Here is a 12,147-nt window from a genome sequence, read left to right as displayed (position 1 = left end):
TCAAGGGTCTCAAACATACTGCTAGGCCGGCCGGGCTTTTCTGTGCACCCCTCGAGATTCACCGAGCAATCGTTCCTTCCTTTAACGCAACTCTGTCCACATGCAACGCTGTAGCGCCGCCGCTAAAAACAGCTGCTGCTCGTTAAATGACGCGCGTTTGAGCAATCTGTGCTGCAGTTTATTGCTCAGGCATAATGGTTAATCATAAAGCTATAGTGCTCGACAGTGGGAGAAATGGAGACGGGTCTCGGGAATTTGTTGCACGGTGAGTTTTCTTTCTTCTCTCCCTTTGTTTCTACACGTCAAGTGGCATACTTCCTTAAGGCGCTGCATTCAAGATCAAACATTATCGCAATATATGCGAAAGCAAAATAGACTGTCGATGAACCACAACGAAAGCCAGTAGGCAGAACCATATTCATAAAGGCAAAAAAAAAGAGTTGTACAATTGTCTCCCGCATTAGCGTGGAGCAGTAAAGTTTATTAGATGAAAATACAGAGTAAAAGCAAGTACATTAGGCTAAACAAGTGCTGCAGAGTACCGTGCCATTTCAAAGCAACAAGCCGGAAAAAGAAAATGAAGTATATAAAACCAACAACACCAGAAAATATTTCGTGCTTGTGCGCTAGCACATGAAATGAGTATAAATTATTAGTGTTTTGCTGTCAAACATTCTCAATACAACACAGTACATATGGCACGAATCACATTCTATATATAGCACAATCTGCCTCGACTTTTCTGTACCATGAGTACCATTCGAAAATATCAATAACATGGAACCTGCTTTCTTTTTTTGAGGACATTCTCTTGCTTTCTAACACCAAGTTCTAGCAAATATTGGGCATAGCCTTTAAGCGCCGTTTGGTCCGTTGAGTTTCCAATCAACGTCCTTCCAGAGGTCAGGTATGTCCGTTCCCTTCATTTCTAGCATGAATCTCTCTTCCAGCCTTCGCGATTGTTCTGGCGAAAAGTAATTCTTCCAGTCGCCTACCACACCTTTCCTAACAAAGGGCCCCTGGGCTTCTTTCCTCATGCGATCCACGCTGCACGCCTCCAATACAAATTGCATCTTGTCGCTATCTTCTTCGAGCGCTACGGCAAGCTGCTCATCCACGAACTTGGCCAACTTAATGACGGAACCTTCGCTGTCAAGCTTCATAGATTCGTACGTCATGAACAAGACGTTCGGATCATCCTTGCGAGCGTACCAAGATTTGAGATTGTCGTAGTAGTTGCCGAAGTCCGTTAGACCCTCGAGAAAGATCTCAAAGTACTCGTTAAAGGTGCCATCCGCGAATCCGTAGCTGGGTAAGGCCTTTGTGTGATGGAAAAATGACACGCAGCAGTCCTTGGGGTTCCTGGTCACGTATACGTATTTCGTCCGCTCATTGCGGGGCGTAAGACGAAAAGGAAGATGAGTGCAGACGATACGAGGCCTCGGAGCCGCCAAGATGGTGTCCACGCCCTCTCTTTCCGCAAGGATGAACGGTCTTGGTGGCAGGCCTCGGCAGACCTGCAGGGTCGCCGAGAGCATCATGTGGGCCCAGTGGGTGCCACATTTCGGGAAGGTGACGATGAATATGTCGTCATCTGCCGGCTCGTAGCGCAGAAATCCTTGAAGCACCTCCTCCGAAAACGCTCCAGGAATCCGGTGTCCATTCAAAATTTTATAGAAGGGCCTCTCCCTGTCCTTCATCACTGCTCCGGTCTTCAAATCCTGTTTCTGTGAAATAAACCAGTACGTTTCTTTTCAGTCACAGGCTTTCATATCCTGCAAGTGCCTCAAGTGTCGGCTTTCGTACTTACGCTTGCACTCTGTTAATTCCAATAGCCAACTTCTTTATAGTAACGCGCCATCAGTAATTCATGTTCCTGGAAAGATGATGCCACGCTAAAAATCGTTTTATCAGACAGCAAGTGGTTCGATTGGCATCGAAATGATGTCAAAGCGCTCGTTGTCCCCTTGTTGTTTCAAGTATTTTGGTATACACTGTAGGCGCAATTTCAAAAGTGGCGCTTTGATTACACGCTCCGTTGTTGGTCGTTGCACTAAAGCTGCAGCCACTACAACAACTTCGTAACCTTTCCTTTAGGCTATTACCCCTCAGAATGACAACGAGTTGTACTCAAGTTTTACAAGCCGCGCAAGTTAACATACGCGTGCCACGCATGCATCTTGCCAGGATTAAGCAGCGCAGCACTGACATCTCGACATGAGTAAGTCAGAAACCTGCTGTAAAAACGTCGTTCTCGCGCACATGACAAAATGGTAGCGCCGAGTAAGTAACCCTTCGTAGGTACTACGAAGGGTGACTGGAACTGTCACTGGTACTGTCACTGGAACTAGTACAGCCATGAAATGTGACGAACTTTCTCAACTTGCGCAGTGATCCTCGCAAAGCATGTTGGCGCTCTGTCATTGACCCTCGCACTCCGCGCCATTTCCGTTTGTTAACGTTGAACAAGGTGCCGCAGATTAGTGCGACTGGGACAGACCGCTTGCCGTTACCCGATGAACAAGTAGATTCGACTTAAAGTGGTTTACCCCTTACACTCTGTGGCAAGTCACGCTTTATAAGAACGCCAGAATCCTTACCGCTTAACGTTCGTTATTGAGAAGGTTAATTTTGAGTGAAATTAAAATTCCTTTGCAACAAGGTTCCCACGTTTCCTGCGCGGTTACGTTCACAAAACATTGCATACCTTGATTTCCTGCACTGCAGCTGCTACTTTGAAACTGTGGCGCACAGGCACCCTCGTTGCACGAGACGAGCGAGATAGAGCGTCCACTCACCGCTAGCAAACACTGCGATGTCCTCCTTCCGCGGGCGTCGTATCAGCATTGACGGCGTCCGAGGGAGGACGGAGCGACGGCGCGACTTTCGACACCGGCCTACAGAAAGTGAGAGCCACAGTGCCGACGTATCTTGCCTCAACAAATCGCCAGGCAACTGCTTTTCTTTTCCGGTTCCGAAGGCCTTGAAGCCCCCCTCTCTCTCTCTCTCTCTGTCCTAACCGGCTGCACGAACCGTAAAATAGCATGCAAAAAGTAAGAGAGAGGGCGTCAACGGAGCCTTTAGATAATCGGTCGACGCTCGGCTGTATAGCTGATGGCCAACATTCGTGCAGGCAGGCGCGCACAACCTTCGTGCTTGGCGACGTAACGCTTTCGCGCTTGGTCTGATGCAGCAACCACTCGCGGTGAGGACGCGCGTGCAGGTGCCGACTCTGGAGACAGGTTTTATCTCCAGTGTCATTGGGCGGGAATTGCAGTAGGAACGCTCGCAAACGCCTAAAGTGACGGTTCCCGGGTATACGATGCCAACTTGGAAGGCAAACGCACGTGACAACGCCAGTACACGAATCAAGCAAAAAGCAGTCCTTCTGGATATTTTTAGTCTTCGGTTGAATCGAGCTACGTTCCATTAGAGAGCTTGTTCTAACAAGCACATGAAACAGCGCGCCCCGTGCATAGGTTGTGCAATATTCAGATAGGTGTGTTGCGGAAATTCCCATTGAGAGTTTAGCTCGCTCAAACGTGCGGCTCATATGCCGTGGAATGCGGTAATGGCGCTAACAGCCTGTAACGGCACTTCCCTAATATCGTTCAAGTTGTCATAGTCGCCAATTCGCTAACAATTATATATAACTAAATGTTTAGGCGCTACGGCATCAGCAAGAATATAAAGATTTCTTCTAGCACAACTATTCATTCTGAAATTGTGGCAGTGCATTGCACCGGTACAATGTGCACACGTGGGCTGTGCCGCTTGATTTCAGTGTGTGTACCTAGGCTGCGATAACAGAAATTTCATTCACGGCACCTCTGATCTCGAAACCTTTGCTCGCGACTGTACTTGAGGTGCACTAGTTTTATTACCTTTTTCAAGGCTGTACCCAAACGAACTCCGCTCTTTGCCCAAAGCTTCGTAATTCAGACTAATTTAAAAGTAAACGATGCATGGGCTTGCCGATCGGCGCAGCACAACGCAACGGACGCTCCCGTTCCGTTTCCTAAGGTCGCGAAGTTCGTCAGGTACCCTGTCAACTCTGACCATAGCACGTTCTCGCGGATGTGCGTGTGTGTTCTTCCCCTCGGTGGTGTTACCCTGCCCTTTCTTTCTCACCTCCTGCGTGGAGTACAAAGGCGGATCCCGGCTATTTATTGAGTGGTGTTTAAAGCCCGCATAATCTCTAGACCATAAAGGTTACGTTTCATAATGTATGCCTTTCTGTCTTGTCTTTAATTTGTTCCATCGCACATTATTGTTGCAAAGCAGCCCTGTTAGCTCGTGGGCACGGGTGTCCCGAACTTGTCGATGATCATAGCATTTTGCAAGGTCCGAACATTTCGACATGCTTTGCTCAAGGCATCCACTGTACAAAGTTTCGCACCCCCCGCGGCGTCTCAGTGGCTTTGGCGTTAGGATGCTGAGCGTCAGTTCGCGGTTTCGCTTCCCGGCCGCGGCGGTCACACTCCGATGTGCGCGGAATGTAAAAACGCTCGTGTGCCGAACATTGGGTGCACGTTAAGGAACCCGACCAACCAACGTTTCGCGTTGCACATTACTCTGCATCGATGGCGTTGCGCTGTTGAGCTCGAGGTAGACGGCTCGATGCCGGTCGTGACAGTTACGTTTCGATGGGGGCGAAGTGCAAGAATGCGCGTGTGCTTGTAGATATACGTGCACGTTTTAGAGAATCCCAGGTGGTCAAAATTAATCCGGAGTCCCTCGTTACGGTGTGGCTCATATCAGATCGTGGTTATGGCTTGTAAAACCCCAGAACTTAATTAACATAAACACCTTATATAAGAACTTTGAAACAGCAAAAAAAAAAAATCTCGAAGGACGTGTTTCTGAACGGTCTGTATGCAAGTTGTCGCATACATCGAGGAAACTATCCACATCCAACCTAACATACATGTCAAACCTGGAAAATGCAATGTTGCAGTGAGCCGTTCGTAAAAGGGCTAGGGCAACATTGTTGGGCACGGTCGTAACATTCACATACAGCGTCTGTCAGGAACACAAATAAACCTTGCCGCAATGCAATAGTTATGTTTATGGGTGCGGCGTGATGTGGCGCAGTTGCCTTGGGGACCGTACGCAGTAGTTTTGGCAGCGACGGACTCAATTTAGAATGGTCTTGGGGAGAGAAATGATTATCACTGGAAATGGCTTGCCTTAACCTAAATGACAAAGCGACACTGGCGGCCAAGAGTTCTGCCGCAGTGAGTTAAGACTGATAATGGTCACAAATGAGTGAATATTTCCATTTATTCCAATCAAAGGCAGGAAATGGACCGCGAGCATAAAGGAAAGAAAAAGTATGTGGGAGACAGTTGGGGCCCAGACACAGGCACAATTACGTAATCGTTACGCGGGTCATTACACACAGCGTAACCATTATCAACGGGCAAGCACGCGGCGGACCTCAAGGGTAATAACGTGAGAGCCCTAAGTCGTTACACCCTAGCGACGCCGGAATGTAGGCTTGTCTGCTTCAACAGCACCTCCGAGCTATTACCACCTCCTATCAAAACCGACACGTCAAAAAGACATGCCGCAACGCATGAAGGTCGGCAGTCCATAGGGCCCATATATTCAAATGTTCTGGTGGCGAGGCTTGACGCCTTCAAAATCTTGCAGCGTCGGTCAGTAGCAACCAGTACCTCTAGCGGAAGTTTACCCCATCATATCACGTCCCGTGACGTCCTGCAGGGCAACAGCAGCGGACGATGTTCAAAAGATCACCACGGGAGACCAGTAGATGCATGGAACTTAAATTTCGCGGGTACCGAGTAAGCATTGCGTTTACATTGGTGAGATTTCCATAGAAAACCTGGGGACATTCTGAAACCCGCAGTGATTACTGAAGTTTCAATAAACCGCGGTCGAGCTCTGTGGAAGCCGGAAAACAGGCTCGAAGCTTCGTGCAAGCTTCTGCAGACTTGTAGGGAATCTGTGCGCCGTGGTGGCTTAGCGGCTATGGTGTTGCGCTGCTAAGCACGAGGTCGTTGGATGGAATACCGGCCGCGGCGGCCGCATTTCGATGGTAAGAGTCCTCCTAGTGGACTGTCCATTTCGGGCGCTGCTGATTGGCTAGGACCGCCAGCCTCCTCTTCGCTCGTACAGCTGCATCCCATCAACAGCGGCCGAAATGGGCAGCCCACTAGGTGGACGTTTACAGAATACCCCCCCAGGAGGTTCTTTCTTTTTCTGGCTTTATTACACTTAGTTTCGCGCCCTAATTCACTGCAGTATAAAGAAAGTCAGTTTCGGATTCTTGGCACGTACGCTAGACAGAATATAGTGTGTTAGTGATAAGCGTCGTTGCAAAGTACAGTGTAATGTGCTTAGCCTAAGACGTGAAATGTCAACAACTGTTCTACAATTATAGGTACAACGTCCATCCTTTCACCCTGCTATTTTGCAGGGAGATAAATTCATCGTTTATACCGAAATATAACATACTCACACTTTCAGAGATCATGGCTGTTGTAAGTAAAAGCGTGGCAGTTTGTGCGAGTTGGTATGTCATGACTGTTTTAGGCTTGTAGCGCAGCAAAAAGGTAGGGGTAATCAAAGTGAACGGAAAACAGAGTGAGCGCTTTAGCCGAGATATTTATGCGTTCACAACTTTTTTTTAGCCACAGGGGTGAAAAAACCGCGCATACAGAACCAACAAGGTCATCTAAATAGGCACATGTGCACGAAAAAACTGCAACGGCAGTGGAACAAGCGCGACCGAAGAAATGCTGTGCAAGCGCCGTGCTCTTTCGATAAACAAAGCTCCCGCATAATCTCTCTTGCGATGTGCTCTTGATGCAAAGCAAGATGCTTGTCTCATTTGAGATAGCACGCGACGCCTGGTACGTGAAGTGTAGCAGGCTCACTGATGCTGCCGGAGTTCGAGATCTAAACAAAAATTGCGGCTCATCTATCCTACATACGGAGATCCTTGGCGACGCTTCAATGCGATTAGCAATCTACCTTGTGATGGATGTGCAATTGGGATATGTTTCATACGGCATACTGATTAATATGAACAGCAACACATACCCATTGCCGGTGGCACGTATGCGTTGACTCAAGTTGGTGCCAAAGAGGTTCATTGAAGAGCGGCAGATAATACACCAAGTGGCGCATGCCTAGTAGCACAGGAAGAGATAACAGTCTAAGAGGAAGGAAACTATTTGCGTTACAATGCGGTGTATAAAAGCCCTAAAATAATAAGCTAAATAAACGCGACTGTGTCAACGCGAAAGAAAACAGAGTTCGCTTGTGCTGTCACTTTGGCGAAGTGTTTGTTAACCCGGCGTCGCCCATGCACCGGCACTGTTTAGACCACGCAGGCCAGCTCGGGTTTGAGGCCCGACTCTTCTGGGAACCCACAGAGGACTGAGCTGCCGCCTGCGTGCGATTCGAGAGAGGGCAGGTCAGGGACGCTTGAGTCCCGTTCGAATTGGAACTTAAAAGGAATCAATTCAGGCACAAGTTGGGTACTTGGCACGCAATCATCGCTCGATTCCAAAGCCAACCACAGGCGCAGTTCCACGATATCCTCGCGGGTAATACAAACGCGCTACTCAAATACGCGGGCCTTTATTGTATATTTCTTTATTTTTTTTCGCGCGATAAAAAGAATCGCGATGGAAAACATCCTCAATCGGCGGAAGCGACGCTATAGCGTGGGCACATGCGTCGCTTTCGCCAGAAAATAGAGTTCCAGCCCGGATGTTGTCGAAAAAGCGCCAACAGATGCGCCCCACGGCGCGAGCTCTCAAAGAGACCACACGCGCGGCTGGTCCTTGGCATAGTGGCGAGGGCGTTCGATCATTTCGAACTGACGCCCGACGCGACATCGGCGGTAAATGGTGGGTTTTGTCACCGGAACAAAAACACTGGCAAACTAGCGCGCACACTGAACATCGACAGACGTACTCATCATCGGGCTGCTGGGGCGCGGCGACGAGAACGGAAGCGACGGTGGCAAACCGGCGGAGGTCTGTATGCTCTGGTGAAAGCGTCTGCTGTCGTAGTGCCTTCTGCGTTTTAAAGCGACGTACGATTGGCGTTCATAAAGTCCGTAATATTGCCACAGAAATTAAGCGACGAGACGCGGGTGGGAGTTTCTTTTCAGCCCGCACTTACGCCAAGGCGCCGAACTGTCTGTTCAACACTATATAAAGCCTCCACTTCGCGTCAATTTGTGGATCACCGTCGAGCCATCTTGCTCTATGATCGAGCGACGGTCAGCCGCTCCATTCTTCATCATCGTGGCTTGTTCGATCGCCCTGAAATCGGCTGTGTCATTTCACAACAGTGTCATAAGCTGGCACTGTTGGGGCAGTATTAGTGAAGATTCTGAAGCAACACTGAGGCTACGTAGTTCGCTGTGAGCAACTCCGTTCGGTTGTCGGCAGGAACGTCTTTAGTGCGTTGTCGTTAACCCTAGACCTTTTAGTATACCACTGAACATACAAAGGCTTCAGGTTTTTGCGTGTCATTGAACCAAGAGCCCGCTTTTGACAGAGTCAGGTACAAGTACCTTTTTGAGGTACTACGCATGTATGACTTTCAAACAGAAGTGATCAAATCGTTCCGAGAGATATAGCAGGACATGTCGTTGGTCTTAAACTTAGGTCTTAAGAGGAAGCTTTATCTCGGGCCCAACTCCGACGCGGCCTATTCAAATAGATGTAAAACGCAAAAATGTTTTTCTGAAATAACCCCTGGACCGATTTTAATAAAATTTGCTGCATTTGAGAGAGAAAGTTAAATTCTAGTGACTGTTGCAAGCGGAATTTCGATTTAGGGCCTGAATTTTGTTATAAGGTTTTTCAAAAATTCAGAAGTTTGAAAAAAATAGAAGCACGAAGTTTAAAAATGCATAGCTCTGCAGGAAGAACAGATATCGCGGTTCTGTGAACGGCATCCATTATATCATTCAAAGCGGACAAATTCGATATGTCATTTTACATATTACGTGAACTTGTTACGTTGTTTGTAAGGGTTTTGCAAAAGCTGTATTTCCATGTTAATAATGTTTTTGAGATTCATGTGTAGCATATCAATTTTGTCCGCTTTGGATGTACTATTAGATGCATTTCGCAGAATTGTATTATCATTTTTCGTCGATGAGTTACAGAGTTGTAAACTTGATAGTTTCGTATTCTGAAAATTTTCTATTTTCCCCAATTTTTAATAAAAAATTGACGACTAAATCATAAATTCAAAACCACCAGTCACTAGATTTTAAGTTTTTCTTTTAAATGCAACAAACCTCGTCAAATTTGGTGCAGTGGTTGCCGAGAAAAACGAATTCTCCTTTTACATGTATTTAGATAGGAGCACCCTAGCTAAAGCTTCCTCTTAAACATAGTGCCGAAGGGAACGATAAGAGTGAGTAGGGGCGTTCGACAGAGATGCGCTTTGAACCACATGCCTTTCGCCCTGTGTATAGGCCCCTTTAATCAGTGCTTAAAGTCGGGAGCACTGGGGGGCCCGGTCCCGCCCCCTTCCATTTTTTTTTTAAGGAGACGCTAGGCCCTTATTTCGGCAGGTTAACTATAGCACTACGGCACACCCTCGACAAGCACTAGAGGTGATTTTATTACCAGTAGTGCCTTGAACGGGGCCATTCTAAATCTCTATTTTTTTCGATTAATGATTGAATCGAGATTAACCAGTTGATGCAGCAAGAGCACAAAACAGGAAACGGTTAGGCAGAGTGGACATGTCATATCTAACAGGAGGCTTGATAACCACTTTGTACCACAACGTCGTTGGTGACACCGGAGACGTATGTCTCGGTCGTGCTGGCAGGTCTTGTGATGAGCGAGGTCTTTTTGGCGCTACTGGAGTTACATTTTCGTCTGATGGAAGGCCAGTAGCTTCCGTTGTCCTCTTGGCCGACGTGTGCGCCGTGACAGCAGGTCTGCTGTGCTCAATTCTGGTGGTATTTATCCTCAGGATACCACCTTCGCACGTTGCACTCATCCCTGCGAAGGAGACGCTCCTGGCTTGGATGGCATTTGCATCGCTAATTTTCCGCTCCCTCGACGCAGCGGACAGCAGCTTGGATGCTCCGTGCCGACGTTGCAAGTGCCGCGGGGGCACTTGCACTCGCGAAGCCGCGCAAGAACTCGGGCTGGACGGCGCAGCAGGAGGGTGTAGATGCCGACGGACCTTGTAAATAGGCGCCAGTAGTGATCATGAACCGCCAAAGCGCTTCATAAACAACAGGGTTCCAGTAGTGGGGAAAAACCAGCAAACGGGGCAAAATCCGGAGCTACGGAAAAACACGTCCGAGCAGAACGAGCGCTGTAAACGCCCCGAAAGGAGACTTTAGAGAGTTCTGGCAGAGCGTTTACGGTCCGCTCCGCTCAGACCGGAATGTCACAACAATTGGCACGCAGCCACTCAGCAAAACGCTACTGGGAACACTGACGCGCGTGCGCACAGCACACATAGCGGCAGCGGAACGTGGGACGCTGACCACGTTCCGCTAGGAAACTGATTTAGCGGTGCGTCAGGGAGCGTGTAGTTGCTTTCGTAATCGTTTTACCGCCAAGCTGAGAGCACGTCAGTGGCATCTCTGGAAGACGCTCTTGTTAGATAAGCGAAATCAATGCATTCTGTGCAGCCACCGGTGCGGGTGAAACGTGTGCGGAGCGGAGCGCAAGCAAACGCTCTGCTAAAACTGTCTTTTAAGTCCTGCCTTTATTCGAGCGATATGTGCTGATCCGAAAGTGCGCGGCCTTCCGCTCCTGGGCAAATCGGCGATATTGGTTTCAGCGTATGCCGGTGACGTGACTGTGTTTATCGGTGACCCAGGCAGTTTTCTTCCAGCGCTGAGGCGCTTCGACGGGTTTGGAAGCATATCGGGGCAAAACTAAACATGGACAAAAGCTGTGCCTCTTGGCGACAAGATTAGACCGGACATGGCACGCAGCCTTAAAATAGTAGGAAAGATTGCGCTTCTGGGGGTGGATTTCGATCAATCTGTCGTCTCACTGGACGTACGCGAACCGCTCGACCACAGGTTTTAGATGCTACTCAGAGGGCAAGATTCGGCAATGTTTCTTTTGCGGAGGCGCATTTTTCTTGCGTATTTCTTTTATGTTGCCCGTGTCACCTTACTTCCGACACCAGTGCTGCATGCCCTCAGACAGGCCGTGCTTTCTTCCTTCTGGGATGGCGGCCCAGAGCTCTGCAGAAGGACGCCCTACGGTTACCACGGCTCCTCGGGGGCTTCAGCTTGCCCTCTATTGAAACGATGGTGCTACTGCATGGCCTTAAAGGGACCGACAACTGGCCAGAACGTGTTGAGAGACGATCAGTAGAGTAGGCCAGGCCACATTCACGTACATAGTCCTCCACGCAGGTGGTAGCTTGTTGCAGCTTGGTCTCTTTTTCTCCGAGGGAGCCCTGTGTGGCCCATAGCGTGATATCATCCGCATGAAGCACATGTTGGACTCCCTCAATTTGTTGGAGTTTGCGCGCGAGGCCTATCATAACTACACTGCAAAGCTGCGGAGAGATAACAGACCCCTGCGGGGTTCCTTTGTTGGGAACGCGTAGTGAGGAAGAAGGAAATGTGCCCAGCCCTATCGCCGCAGTGCGATTGTTAAGGAAGGGTTTGACGTATTCGTAGGTTCGATGGTCGCAGTTGAGTTCAGCGAGTCCGTCGAGGACAGCCTGATGACTAACATTGTCAAAAGCGCCTTTTATGCCCAGGGTCAAGAAGATGTGTGTCCCATGTTTCGGTACTGTCTCGAGGACTTCCTCTTTGATTTGTAGAACATATTGTGTTGATAAGCGAGCCCGGAAACCAAACATGTTATGAGGAAGGAGTGAATGGTCTTCTAAGTAGTTCCGGAGGCGGGTGGTAATCACTCCCATAAATTTTACCCAGGCGGGAGGTCATCGAGATAGGTCGACGGTTCTCGATCTCAAACGCCTTGCTTGGTTTCGGGATCGGAATAATATTCGCATGTTTACACTCAGGTGGCACTGTACCTTGTTCCCAGTGTGCGTTGAGGAATGTTGTGAGGTCCTGCACAGTTGAATCGCCGAGGTTTCTTGTGAGGCCATAGCTAACATGATCTGAACCGATGGCGGTATTTCGAGTGCAGC

At 48.7% G+C, this 12,147-nt stretch overlaps 2 protein-coding genes across 5 annotated transcripts in view; one reads left to right on the top strand and one right to left on the bottom strand.

Moving 5' to 3' along the window:
• The window catches only part of LOC126522509 (sulfotransferase ssu-1-like), a 59,207-nt gene that overhangs the window by 4,897 nt on the left and 42,163 nt on the right, over nucleotides 1-12,147 (bottom strand). The window contains exon 1 of one of the 4 annotated variants that reach the window (XM_050171265.3): nucleotides 2,708-2,965. The exons of 2 other annotated variants lie outside the window; for them this stretch is intronic. The gene's annotated coding sequence lies outside the window, so the exon portion shown is untranslated. Of the gene's footprint in view, nucleotides 1-2,707; nucleotides 2,966-12,147 lie in introns of those variants that run through there. One more of the 4 variants, XM_050171264.3, reaches the window with a different exon arrangement.
• The window catches only part of LOC126522517 (sulfotransferase ssu-1-like), a 44,362-nt gene continuing 32,356 nt past the window's right edge, over nucleotides 142-12,147 (top strand). The window contains exon 1 of the mRNA XM_072288788.1: nucleotides 142-265. Within this exon, the coding sequence (XP_072144889.1) occupies nucleotides 195-265 (71 nt within the window). The 5' untranslated portion in view covers nucleotides 142-194. The remainder of the gene's footprint in view (nucleotides 266-12,147) is intronic.

Source organism: Dermacentor andersoni, chromosome 6 (assembly GCF_023375885.2).
Source record: "Dermacentor andersoni chromosome 6, qqDerAnde1_hic_scaffold, whole genome shotgun sequence".
NCBI classification, from domain to species: domain Eukaryota; kingdom Metazoa; phylum Arthropoda; class Arachnida; order Ixodida; family Ixodidae; genus Dermacentor; species Dermacentor andersoni.
Note: the sequence above shows the minus strand (reverse complement) of the source record. Positions and strands in the feature narration are given on the sequence as shown.